This window comes from Pongo abelii, chromosome 10 (genome assembly GCF_028885655.2).
Source record: "Pongo abelii isolate AG06213 chromosome 10, NHGRI_mPonAbe1-v2.0_pri, whole genome shotgun sequence".
NCBI lineage: Eukaryota > Metazoa > Chordata > Mammalia > Primates > Hominidae > Pongo > Pongo abelii.
Window position 1 is genome coordinate 121,150,796 of NC_071995.2, and position 13,186 is coordinate 121,163,981.

Consider the following 13,186-nt stretch of genomic DNA (forward strand, 5'->3'; position numbering starts at 1 on the left):
AATTTCCTTCTTTGAGTGCATAGCTTCCTTTTTTTTTTTTTTTTTTTTTTGAGACGGAGTCTTGCTCTGTTGCCCAGGCTGGAGTGCAGTCGTGCGATCTTGGCTCACTGCAATCTCTGCCTCCTGGGTCAAGCGATTCTTCTGTCTCAGCCTTCCAAGTAGCTGGGACTGCAGGCGCGCGCCACCACGCCTAGCTAATTTTTTGTGTTTTTAGTAGAGATGGGGTTTCTCCATGTTGGCCAGGCTGGTCTCGAACTCCTGACCTCATGATCCGCCCGCCTCGGCCTCCCAGTGCTGGGATTACAGGTGTGAGCCACCGTGCTGGGCCTCCTTCAGCATCTTCTATACACTTTACATTATGAAGCACTTATCACAGAGTCTGAACAAGCAGAGTGGTATTTGTGGATGGTGCAGAAAAGCAGCCACTCAACCAAAACTTCTGTTCTCAATTTGATTCCAGCAAGGACATTTAGATTTTAACAATTTAACACACATGGACGCCGGGCACGGTGGCTCACGCCTGTAATCCCAGCACTTTGGGAGGCCGAGGCGGGCGGATCACGAGGTCAGGAGATCGAGACCATCCTGGATAACACGGTGAAACCCCGTCTCTACTAAAAATACAAAAAATTAGCCGGGCGTGGCGGCGGGCGCCTGTAGTCCCAGCTGCTCGGGAGGCTGAGGCAGGAGAATGGCCGTGAACACGGGAGGTGGAGCTTGCAGTGAGCCGAGATCTCACCACTGTACTCCAGGCTGGGCGACAGAGCGAGACTCGTCTCAAGAACAAAAACAAAAACAAAACACACATGGAAACGCTTCCATGCTTTAGTTCTCAACCTAGTTTTCAAGGTGGTTCTCAGCCTCAACATTTTTTTTTTAATTGAGATGGAGTCTTGCTCTGTCGCCCAGGCTGGAGTGCAGTGGCGTGATCTCGGCTCACTGCAAGCTCCGCCTCCCGGGTTCACGCCATTCTCCTGCCTCAGCCTCCCGAGTAGCTGGGACTACAGGCGCCCGCCACCACGCCCGGCTAATTTTTTGTGTTTTTAGTAGAGATGGGGTTTCTCCATGTTGGCCAGGCTGGTCTCGAACTCCTGACCTCATGATCCGCCCGCCTCGGCCTCCCGAAGTGCTGGGATTACAGACGTGAGCCACCGTGCAGGGATTTTTTTTTTTTTTTTTTAATAGAGATGGGATTTCCCCATGTTGCCCAGGTTGGCCTCAAACTCTTGGGTTCCAGCTATCATTTGGCCTCAGCCTCCAGAGTAACTGGGACTACAGATGCCTGCTACTGCTCCTGGCTGATAATACACAATTTTTTTTTTCTATATACAGACTCACAGCCAAGAGAATGCATCATTTTAACGCCTGTGAGAATAAAAGTTGTGTTCAGCAGGCCATGTCATGAGCTGTTAAATGAGGGTATAACTTACTTTAAGAGGTGAAATGCCCCAGGTTAGTGAAATCTCAAGGATGTGTGAGTGTAACTAAGGCTAGGATGATAAACTATCCCCAAGCGGGATCAGGATGCTACAAAATGATGAAGTAACAACAGGTGCTGTTATAGACCAGGAGAGACAATGCTATACTGCTATAGTTACCCTACAAATACTGCAGACTTGTTTAGAGTCTTTTATTCACCTAAGGTCAGTAACAAAGTTGAGAACTACTGTGTTTTAATGTATTATCTAGGTAGAAGTAATGTTCTTACTCAAGCAGTAACTGCTTTGGAAATACCTACCTGTGGGTGAGTCTGTATTTATAAAACAGATGTTAGGTGAGGCATGGTGGCACATGCCTGTAATCCCAGCACTTTGGGAGGCTGAGGTGGGCAGATCACCTGAGGTCAGGAGTTCAAGACCATCCTGGCCAACATGGTGAAAGCCTGTCTCTACTAAAAATACAAAAATGTGCTGGGTATGGTAGCGCACGCCTGTAGTCCCAGCTACTCAGGAGGCTGAAACAGGAGAATCGCTTGAACCTGGGAGGCAGAGGCTGGAGTGAGACAAGATCGCGGCACTGCGCTCCAGCCTGGGCGACAGAGTGAAACTCTGTCTCAATGAATAAATAAATAAATAAATAAATATTTTAAAAATTAGTTGGGCATGGTGGCATGCGCCTGTGGTCCCAGCCATTCAGGTGGCAGAGGTGGAAGAATTGCCCGAGCACTGGAGGCGGAGGTTGCAGTGAGCTGAGACTGCACAACTGCACTCCAGCCTGAGTGACAGTGAGACCCTGCCTCAAAACAAGAGAAGCATGTTCAAAGGCCTAGCACTCAATTGGTTCAGTATCATTTTTGTAAATATCATACGGACTTCTCAATTTGTAAGACTTCATGGATGAATAGACATTTGGCACCACATGGTGCCACATTGATTTGTATCAGGTAATTATTTTTGTCAGGTAATGTGGTGTGATACAGCAATGGATAACAACTATAGACACGTTATGCTAAATGGGTCATGAAACACTTAAAGGACAGAAAGACATACAAAAAAAAAAATGAGAGACAGTGTCTCACTCTGTCGCCTAGGAGTGCAGTGGCACAATCATAGCTCACTGTAGCCTCTTAACTCCTGGGCTCAAGCAATTCTCCCGCCTCAACCTCCCCAGTAGGTGGGACTACAGGTGTGTGTCACCGTGTGTGTTTGTTTGTTTTGAGACGGAGTCTCGCTCTTTCGCCTAGGCTGGACTGCAGTGGCATGATCTTGGCTCACTGCAAGCTCCACCTCCCAGGTTCACGCCATTCTCCTGCCTCAGCCTCCCGAGTAGCTGGGACTACAGGCACCCACCATTGCGCCCAGCTAATTTTCTGTATTTTTAATAGAGACGGGGTTTCACCGTGTTAGCTAGGATGGTCTCGATCTCCTGACCTCGTGATCCACCTGCCTCGGCCTCCCAAAATGCTGGGATTACAGGCATGAGCCACCGCACCAGGCCAACCAATTTCTTAAAAACCGTTTAGTAACAAGACTGCAGTAGAAATTGCTATATGGATGTATAGGGTTTGCTCATTTGAAGTAAAACCATTATGACAAACCTGAGAATATCAGTTTACTACCATTAGCAAAAAAGAATAACCATTTATTGGCTGGGTGAGTACAGCTCACACCTGTACTACCAACACTTTAGGAGGCTGAGGTGGGAGGATCACTTGAACCCAGGAGTTCAAAACCAGCCCAGGCAACATAGGGAGACTCACTCTGTACAAAAAATTTAAAATTAGCCAGGTGTTGTAATCCCAGCACTTTGGGAGGCCGAGGCAGGCAGATCACGAGGTCAGGAGATCGAGACCAACCTGGCTAACACGGTGAAACCTGTCTCTACTAAAAATACAAAAAACTAGCTGGGCATGGTGGCGGGCACCTATAGTCTCAGCTACTCGGGAGGCTGAGGCAGGAGAATGGCGTGGACCCGGGAGGTGGAGCTTGCAGTGAGCCGAGATCGCACCACTGCACCCAGCCTGGGTGACAGAGTGAGACTCCGTCTCAAAAAAAAAAAAAAAAAATTGGCCAGGTGTGGTGGCACTTGCCTGTAGTCCTAGCTACTTTGGAGGCTGAGGCAAGAGGATTGCTTGAGCCCAGGAGTTGGAAGCTGCAGCGATCCATGATTGTGCCACTGTATTCCAGTCTGGGCAACAGAGTGAGACCCTGTCTCAAACAAAACAAAACCCACAAAACAAAAAAGAGTAACCATTTATTAAAGTAGATACAGAACACTTGTTTGGCCAAATTTTAATACTGCTTTACATGTTTTCTGTTTGTGAAACAATTCGTATTACATTTATAACCAAAAATTTCAACTGGTAACAGATTTAATATTCACTGTCAAACACACAGTTGATAATCTTGAGGGGAAAATACATCAAAGGCATATATACAATTATAGAAGTTCTTATTGTACATGTAGCATGGAAGATACATTTTATTACTTTTTACATATTCTAGAAGACATTCAAATGAAGATAAATAGATTCAAACTGGTCGATAAACTGTTCTGGTGCTTTGAGGTCCTTCATTTTCTTTTTTTGTGATAAGAAAATCCAAAATTATTAACGTTGAATTTCTCATCGTACATTCATCTAAAAACAGTAAAAAAACTTGTGAAGGAAGATTGTAGATTGGTTATTTAGGTGTTTTATACTGGCTTATTGTTAATTGACTGCTGGGGATACCTGCTAGAGAAGGAAAAAAAATTGGAGAAAATTCCTCCAGTTATTTCAACCCGGTTAAGAAATAAAAGGAAAACAAACAAATGAAAATGGTTGCAAAGCCACATGATGCTATGTCTTGCCTAGTCTGTTATGTCCTAATGATCATTTTAAGTGTTTTCTTTTTCAAAAAGGTAAATATCCAAAAAGAAAGACACATTGTGTATGTTTTTTCCCCAAAATATAGATTTTTAAAAAATATATACATATAATATATAGAAGCTGAAATTATGCAAAACTAATAAACAAAACACCACAGTAGATTAAGTGGGTGCAGCATATAGATTATAAAATGTCCCCACAGCAGTTTGGGGGCTTGCCCCTCCCTTTACCTGCTTCATGATTTTATAATCACACCTAAGTATTATCAAGCCTGAAATAAAGGCACTACTGATAACAGGTAGTGCAAAGAGCTCAGATATTTCTTTGAATAAGAATAAAATACTTTAAATGAGTAGATGAAAATGCAAAATGGCACATTTTTTTCAACTCATTCCAGTGTCAAAGCTTAACCAAAAAATCTAAATATACAAATGCAGCCTGGAAATATCTTAGTGCAAATATGAAAAGTAACGGTATAATTTAAAGTTACTTAAATAAGGTATTGTGAGGGTAGGGATTTTTCTACGAGGTTGGGGGACAATAAATGTAATGGCATCTGGTGCAATGTCTTCAAACTTAAAAATCAAGAAAACAAAATTCGAGGTGAAAACTCACCTACTAAATATTTATTATTCTAACTCATAAGGGGAGACTAAAGGGCGATTTGTTGAAGATCAAAATATTTTCCTAGATTTGTTGACGGGGTAAAAAATAACATGAGTTCTCCTGAAGTCTGCACAGACAATGCTGGTGTTACGTTGTGTCAATGCGAGTGCATCTGAGAAAGCCCAGTTCTCCACTTTAGGCTTCATCAGAAGGTTTCGTCGTCATTGCAGTTGGTGGCCCAGTGTCCAAACATCTCACAGATTTCACAGTATGGGCGTTCCTCACCCCGACTGCCATGGTGTGTGGAATGGGGAGGGTCCTCTGACATCTGTGCCTGGGTAGGACAATCCTCTGTGTCGTGGAGATCAAAGCAGTCACAAATGTCACAGAAGAGGCGAGGTTTCTTCTTGGACTGTTTCTCCTGATCATCACTACAAATGTTAATGTGTGAAATCAGAAAACTTATCAGAAGAAACTGAAGAGACAAGAACACTTGCAAAAAATTTAAAAATTAAGCAAGAACTAATTATGGCCAAGTCTGTGAGCCTCCAGTATAAGCAGTGCATTATTCCCACATTTAAAGTATTTTTTTTATTTTTGAGATGGAGTCTCACTCTGTCACCCAGGTTGGAGTGCAGTGGCATGATCTTGGCTTACTGCAATCTCCGCCTCCTGGGTGAAAGCAATTCTCCTGCCTCAGCCTCCCGAGTAGCTGGGATTACAGGTGCGTGCCACCCCACACAGCTAATTTTTTTGTATTTTCAGTAGAGATGGGGTTTTGCCAAGTTAGCCAAGTTGGTCTCAAACTCGTGACCCCAGGTGATCTGCCCACCTGGGCCTCCCAAAGTGCTGGGATTACAGTCATGGCCACCACACCAGCCTCACATTTAAAATCTTCATGTCAAACCATTTGTAGTCTCCTCTCACTCACTTGCCAGATTTATGGAAATCTATTTATGGCAAAGGAACCACAAAACGTGTTTTTTTTGTTGCCATCTTTTTACAATCCCCTAGAGAAGCTCACTTTAAAAATATATTTATTTTGATGAAACTAAGGTTCCAATCAGTATGGCTTTTTTTGAGACAGGGTCTTGCTCTGTCACCCAGGTTGGAGTACAGTGGCACAATCTCGGCTCATTGCAACCTCCACCTCCAAGGCTCAAGTAGTTCTCCTGCCTCAGCCTCCCAAGTAGCTGGGATTACAGGCATGCAACACTACGCCTGGCTAACTTTTGTATTTTTAGTAGAGACGAGGTTTCACCATGTTGGCCAGGCTGGTCTCGAACTCCTGACCTCAAGTGATCCACCCGCCTCGGCCTCCCAAAGTGCTAGGATTACAGCAATCAGTATGTCTTCATATGAAATACCTGTCATAATTGTTTAGGTCATCCCCGTTCCCATTCAGGGCTGCTTCTGACATCATCTCCACCTTCATCTTGAGGTCTTGATTCTTCCTTTGAAGGTCCACTATTACCGAATTTAGGAAATCAATCTGATTTGTTAAAAAAAAAAAAAAAAAAAAAAGATGTGTAAAATGTCAAGAATATATATAAGCTGGAGCATCAAGAAGTCATGAAGCTTATACATTTAAGCTCTGGCAGCAAAGTGTGCAGAAGGGGCCAACAGTGGCTATTAGGAACCCATGCTTTTCACTCTCCCGGAGGACAGGCATGCTGAGATTGTGTGAGTAAAGAGCTGAACTTAAATGAGGCCATGTCTAGGTGGTAAGGCTACGGCAGTTTCTTTTACCCCTTCACACCTTTCAGATTTCTTCAAATGTTCCTTACTGAGGAGATGCTATATTTTTAAAAAACATTTAAATTACACTTCATTGAATGTTTCTAGGTATAACATGGGTAAACTTCATTTGTTTTTAAGGCAAATGAAATTATTCTTTTCTTTTTCCTCGCTCTGTTGCCAGGCTGGAGTGCAGTGGCAGGATCTCGGCTCACTGCAGCCTCTGTCTCCTGGGTTCAAGCAATTCTACTGCCTCAGCCTGCTGAGTAGCTGGGATTACAGGCGCGCGCCACCATGCCTGGCTGATTTTTGTATTTTCAGTAGAGACAGCGTTTCGCCATGTTGGCCAGGATGGTCTCAAACTCCTGACCTCAGGTGATCCACCCGCCTCGGCCTCCCAAAGTGCTGGGAATACATGTGTGAGCCACGGTGCCAGGCCATGAATTTATTTATTTATTTATTTATTTATTTATGAGACGGAGTTTCGCTCTGTTGCCCAGGCTGGAGTGCAGTGGCTCGATCTCGGCTCACTGCGACCTCTGCCTCCCAGGTTCAAGTGATTCTCCTGCCTCAGCCTCCTGAGTAGCTGGGACTACAGGCGCGTGCCACCAAACCCAGCTAATTTTTGTATTTTTAATAGAGACAGGGTTTCATCATATTGTCCAGGATGGTCTCAAACTCCTGACCTCGTGATCCGCCTACCTCGGCCTCCCAAAGTGTTGGGATTACAGGCATGAGCCACTGTACCCAGCTGAAATTATTCCTAAACATCTAAATCTGTGGGTTGGAGTGCTATTGATTCATGAAAAAATATAAGAAACATTTTTTTAAATAGGAAAAAAAAAATCTTGCATTCTCCAGAAGTCATAATCTTATATTTCTTTATATATGGGCACACGTTTGTTTTCATTCTACCACACAAAAAATATTGGCCAGGCGCGGTGGCTCACGCCTGTAATCCCAACACTTTGGGAGGTGGAGGCAGGCGGATCACCTGAGGTCAGGAGTTTGAGACCAACCTGGCCAACACAGTGATACCCTGTCTCTAGTAAAAATACAAAAATTAGCTGGGTGTGGTGGCTTACGCCTGTAGTTCCAGCTACTCAGGAGGCTGAGGCTGGAGAATTGCTTGAACCCAGGAGGCGGACATTGCAGTGAGCCATGACTACGCCACTGCACTTCGGCCTGGGCAACAGAGCAAGACTCCATCTCAAAAAAAAAAATACACACACACACACACACACACACACACACACACAATGCATAAAAAGGTTAGTTCTTCCATTAAACTTTACAATCCATCCAGGACTTCTCTGTTCTGCAGATTTGAAAAAGTCACATGGAAATTTCCTTCAGACTGTCATTTATCAACTGACTGGTAATGGTGGAGCAATAAGTAAACATGTCCTCAGGGAAAATGGAGAAGGCTAAAGCTCCCTCCCAACCAAAGAGAGACAGCCAGGCACGCCAACAAGGCGGTGTTCAGGTACCACCCAGAGGGAGAGTGCCCATGCCAACAGCCCTGGGGCAGCGGGGACAACAAGATGGCCAACAGGAGGGACCTCTCTTGTCCTGAACATTTCCTTTCAATCGAAGGGCACTTTGACTTAAAAACAAAAAATTTCTTCCTTCTTCTACAAATAATAAAAAGGTCTCATTTCTCTAAATTGAAAGATCCCACTTTACAATATTTAAAATATATATAGATGTACATACACATATACATAAATATTTTACTTTTTAAAGAAATATTTTACTTTTTAAAGAAATATTTGGTCTTCTTCTCCTGCTGGGGCGTTATGAACAAAGTTAGCAATCACTGCAGTCTTTCTCTGCAGCATATCCCAGCATCATGGAGGCCACCTCTGAAGGCAGACCTACTGAGTCTATCTTCACTTCTCAAAGTGCATTTTCTAAGTCATTATCGTGTTAAGAGCTCCATTTCAGGGAGAAGAAAAAGCCACAAAATGGACGTAAGTATAGTGGGAAACCACACACACACACACACACACGTGTGCACGCAAATTAAGAAACATGAAACGAACCATTTGCTGATTGGAAGAAAAGTGTTGTCAGCAGCAGATGAAACAAACCGAAGCAGAAAGGAAGGGGGAAGAGAAGACACTGTTAGTTATTAAGCCCAGTAGACATACAAAGAGGACAATGCTAATCCATGGTAAGTTTGTACAATGTTGAATCGTTTCATGCCCCTCAAAGGAGGTGTCTGGTAACTAAAATCTCAAGGTAAGTTTTTCTTTTATTTAAATATAAAATGTGGCTTTTGTACTTTTGAATTTTGAACATGACTACTACATATAAAGTATATTAAAATTAAAAGACGGATGTTTGTTGCTATATACAATTATATTTCCAAGTAGAGAATAGTTTGCCTTTATATAATCCCTTTTTACAAATTTTTGTTTGTTTTGAGACAGGGCCTTGCTCTGTCACCCAGCTTGGAGTGCCCATGTTGCGCAGGCTGGTCTCGGGCTCGAGCGATCTGCCTACCTTGGCCTACCAAAGTGCTGGGATTGCAGATGTGAGCTGCTGTGCCCGGGCCCCCCACCCCACCTTTTTTTTTCTGAGACAGGTTCTTGCTTTGTCAGTCAGGCCTAAGTACAGTGGCATGATCATGGCTCACTGCAGCCTCAACCTTCTGGACTCAAGTGATCCTCCTGCCTCAGCTTCTGGGGTAACTGGGACTACCGGAGCATGGCGCCATGCCTGACTAATTTTATTTTTTGTAGAGATGGGGTCTTGCCATTGTTGCTCAGGCTGGTCTCGATCTCCTGATCTCAAGCAGTCCGCTTGCCACAGCCTTCCAAAGAGCTGGAATTACAGGCGTGAGCCACTGCACCTGGCCCAGGCCCTTAAAATTTTTTTTTAAATTAATTAATTGTTTTGAGACAGGGTCTTGCTCTGTCACTCAGGCTGCAGGATTTTTTTTTTTTTTTTTTGGTAGAGATGAGGTCTCGCTATGTCCAGGTTGGTCTCAAACTTTTGGGCTCAAGCAGTCATCCCACCTTGGCCTCCCAAAGAGCTAGAATTACAGGGATGAGCCACCATTCCTGGCCTAATCCCAGTTTTAGTTTAAAACTAAAGTTGTTTTGTTAATTTTCGCTTTAAGAGACTGAGTTTTCAAGAAACCAGTCTTTTTAAGGTTAAGATGAGTAACAAACCCTTTGACAGAGCAATTCTACTTCTAGGAATTCATCCTGCAGAAATACTAATATATAAAATGATAGCTGCCCAAGATAATTCCTTACAGCATTGTTTATAATACACCCGAAGGATCAGAAACATCCCAGGGTCATTGCCAACCAACAGGGAACTGACTAAATTATAGTAAATCCATGTAATGGAACACTACATAGCTGTAAAAAAGCTAAGTGCAGAACCGTTTATGTAGTATGCCATTATTTATGTTAAAAAAAAAAGGGAGGGAAGACTGTATTAGTGCTGGCTTATATACACACTTTAAAAAATCTCTGAAAAGGAAAGACACTAATAACAGTAATTAACTGTTTGCAGGGTTGGGAACTGAGCAGAAGAGAGAGAAGGTTTGGAGGAAGACATTTAATGTATATATTTTTAATTCTGTTTAATGTTTGGACTAGAGGAATGTATTACCCATTCAAAAGACTAAATGATACAAAAGGCATCAAATAAGAAGGAAAATAAACCAAAAGATTCAATGATTTTGAAAAATAGCAAGAAAGTAAAGCAATAAGGCAGGAACATTACCTGACTCTCCTGGGCTCTTTCATCCTCGTCTGCCTGAGTGTCCATATTACCTTATATTTGAGGAAAAAAAAAAAAAAAACAAGTGGAGGGAGAATATATGTATATTTTTAATCACAATCTAAACTGCAGTGAAAGGGCCTGTGTTCAAAACTCATTTTCCTGTGGACTTCCCAGATGCACCACTTTCAGCACGTGGATGAGTTCCTGTCCCCTTGCGGGACCATACAGGGTCTCACAGACACCAGCCCCGCGCTTCACGTGCTCTCCCTCATGCCTGCTAACTCCTGAGTAAGAATGCCTGTCACGTCCATCTGAATGTAGAGAGGCAATCCACCCTTCTTCACCAAAGGGACCATCTCTTCTCCTGCACTGTTATGTACTTTAAGATTCCCCCAGTCTGGATGGCAGCAGGCAGCCATCATAGTAGGTTTGTGACAATACTGACAGACCACAAGAAGGCCCAGGAACGGGGATGGCAGGCATGTGGGATTAGCCCTCGATTGATTAAGTGGTGGAAGAGCTAAGGAGAGTCAGGCTCAGGGCAGCATGAGAGCTGTCTTCGAAGAGCATCTCTACTAGAAAGGGCTCCTCGGGAGGATGCGCGGTGTACAGAGAAGCACTGGGCAGGCGCCCTTTACCTGAGGAGCTGCTGAGCTGCCTCTTGTTTTCTTTGAGTTGAAGCTCCAAGTTCTTTACCTTGAGCTCAAGCTTCACCTTATCAGACTCTAGAGTCTGAACAACTGAATGCAAGGACTTGGCAGAGGCGTTTTCTCCCCTGAGCACTGTGACCTGAAACACAGTTGTTTAGCTTAGGCTGTGGGTTTGAACAAAAGGAGGCCGCGTGAAAGCTCGTGCACCCTGGGTGATACTCTACCTCATTTCTCAGTTTCTCCAGCTCGGCATCCTTTTCTGTGAGTAAGGCACTAGTTATACTGATGGATTTCTGTAAGGAAGCTTTCTCTTCATCTGCGTCTTTTATGAACTCGGATTCTCTAAAAGACCAAAGAGTTAAAAGTTCCACAAATCAACCGAAAGACTGGTCAGTGTACAACTGTTCTAGAACAAACATATAATTAATGTTAGTTAATGTAAAAAAAAAAAAAGTATAACAGGGAAGTTTTATAGGGAGTTAAGGCCATTATGCTTACAAAATTTTACTTGAAATTTTACTTACTGTGAAGGGAGAAAAAGTTTACCTATGCATAGACATGCCAGAGTCTGCATGTGATTGTATCCATTTGAACTTAAAGAAACAAGTTAATAAATTTGGAAGAGGTAGAATTAAAAAAGAAAAAACGGTTGCACCCTCCCCAATATTCTACTAAAATCTAACCCCAAGCTGAATTTTGTTAATTCTTGAATAAATTATTACCAAGCAATAACGACAATTAAAATACACACATGCAAAGCAGTTATACAGATGTCATGCAGAGCAGCTTTATGCTGGAAATATCAATTGGTTCTCACTAATTTCAGTAACTTATGTAGCAAGTTCCAAGAATGGGTGTTTAAGATGTTATGGGCCAAAACAGTAGTAAAGATTATTATTATTACTCAAACTGAAGGATTATTACCTTCCAGCCATAGACTCTGAAGAGGACATTAAATTAGCTCATAGAAATTAATGGTAATTACATAAAGGCTAGAACAGAAAATGTTAAAATGGTTTTCTCAGGTGCAGAATGAAAGCATGGGGAGCCTGGAAGGAGAAATTCAGAGCGCCTGGTTTATGTTCTCGGCCTGACTCAGCACTTGGTTATCAGCAGAGGGCGGGGATGAGGCCTTTAATGAGAGGGTTGTGGGAGTGGGAAGAGAAAGGGAAAGATGAAGGAGGAACAGGGAGGGACGCAGGACACAGTGAAAACAGCCCAAAGAGCAGGCTAGCATGTGTTTACATATGTGTACTTATTTAAAGTTGTGGGTTTTTTATTTTTATTTTTTGACAGAGTCTCGCTCTGTTGCCCAGGCTGGAGTGCAGTGGTGCGATCTCTGCTCACTGCAACCTCCGCCTCCTGGGTTCAAGCGATTCTCCTGCCTCAGCCTCCTGAGTAGCTAGGATTACAGGGCACCTGCCACCACGCCCAGCTAATTTTTGTATTTTTAGTAGAGATGGGGTTTCACCATGTTGGTCACCAGGCTGGTCTCAAACTCCTGACCTCAAGTGATCCGCCCACCTCAGCCTCACAAAGTGCTGGGATTACAGGCGTGAGCCGGCCATACTGAAAGTTTTGTTATAAAAACTACATGCATTTTAAAATGCCAAGGTCATTAAATACAAGAAAAGGCTGAGAAACTGTCACATATAGAGAAGACGAAGGAGATATGACAACTAACTGCAAGGCGGGATTCTAGTTTGGATGCTGTAACACAAAAGGACATTAGTGAGGAAACTGGTGAAATCTGAATGAAGTCCCTTGTTTCAGTTGAGAGTATGCTGCTCATGGTAATTTCTCAGTTTTGATGAGTATGCCGGGGCTGTGTAGGATGTTCAATTAGGGGCATCTGGGGGAAGGTCTATGAGAACTGGATGCACTACTTTTGCAACTCTTCTGGAAATCTAAAATTATTTTAAAATAAAAAGTTTTTTAAATGACATGCAGTGTGAAACACGAGAGGAAAATGACAAAAATACTTTAGGAAAAACAAAACTGGAGAAAAATTTCCTAGGCTAGGCCACAGGCCATACAACCTAAGACACTACATTAGCACAATCATCAGTGAGTGGTCATAACCTTAACAAGAAGCCAAATCACACCTGGTTCTATTCCAAGGAACTGGGAAAATGCAGAG

At 43.1% G+C, this 13,186-nt stretch overlaps 1 protein-coding gene across 28 annotated transcripts in view; it reads right to left on the bottom strand.

The window, feature by feature from the left end:
- Positions 1 to 3,680: 3,680 nt before the first annotated feature.
- CLIP1 (CAP-Gly domain containing linker protein 1) overlaps positions 3,681 to 13,186 on the bottom strand; it is a 148,562-nt gene continuing 139,056 nt past the window's right edge. For all 28 annotated transcript variants that reach the window (XM_063711954.1, XM_054528353.2, XM_024256733.3 and 25 more), the window contains 5 exons: positions 11,271 to 11,388; positions 11,035 to 11,185; positions 10,397 to 10,446; positions 6,283 to 6,407; positions 3,681 to 5,346 (listed from right to left, as the gene is read on the bottom strand). In XM_063711954.1, the coding sequence (XP_063568024.1) occupies positions 5,121 to 5,346; positions 6,283 to 6,407; positions 10,397 to 10,446; positions 11,035 to 11,185; positions 11,271 to 11,388 (670 nt within the window). In that variant the 3' untranslated portion in view covers positions 3,681 to 5,120. The remainder of the gene's footprint in view (positions 5,347 to 6,282; positions 6,408 to 10,396; positions 10,447 to 11,034; positions 11,186 to 11,270; positions 11,389 to 13,186) is intronic.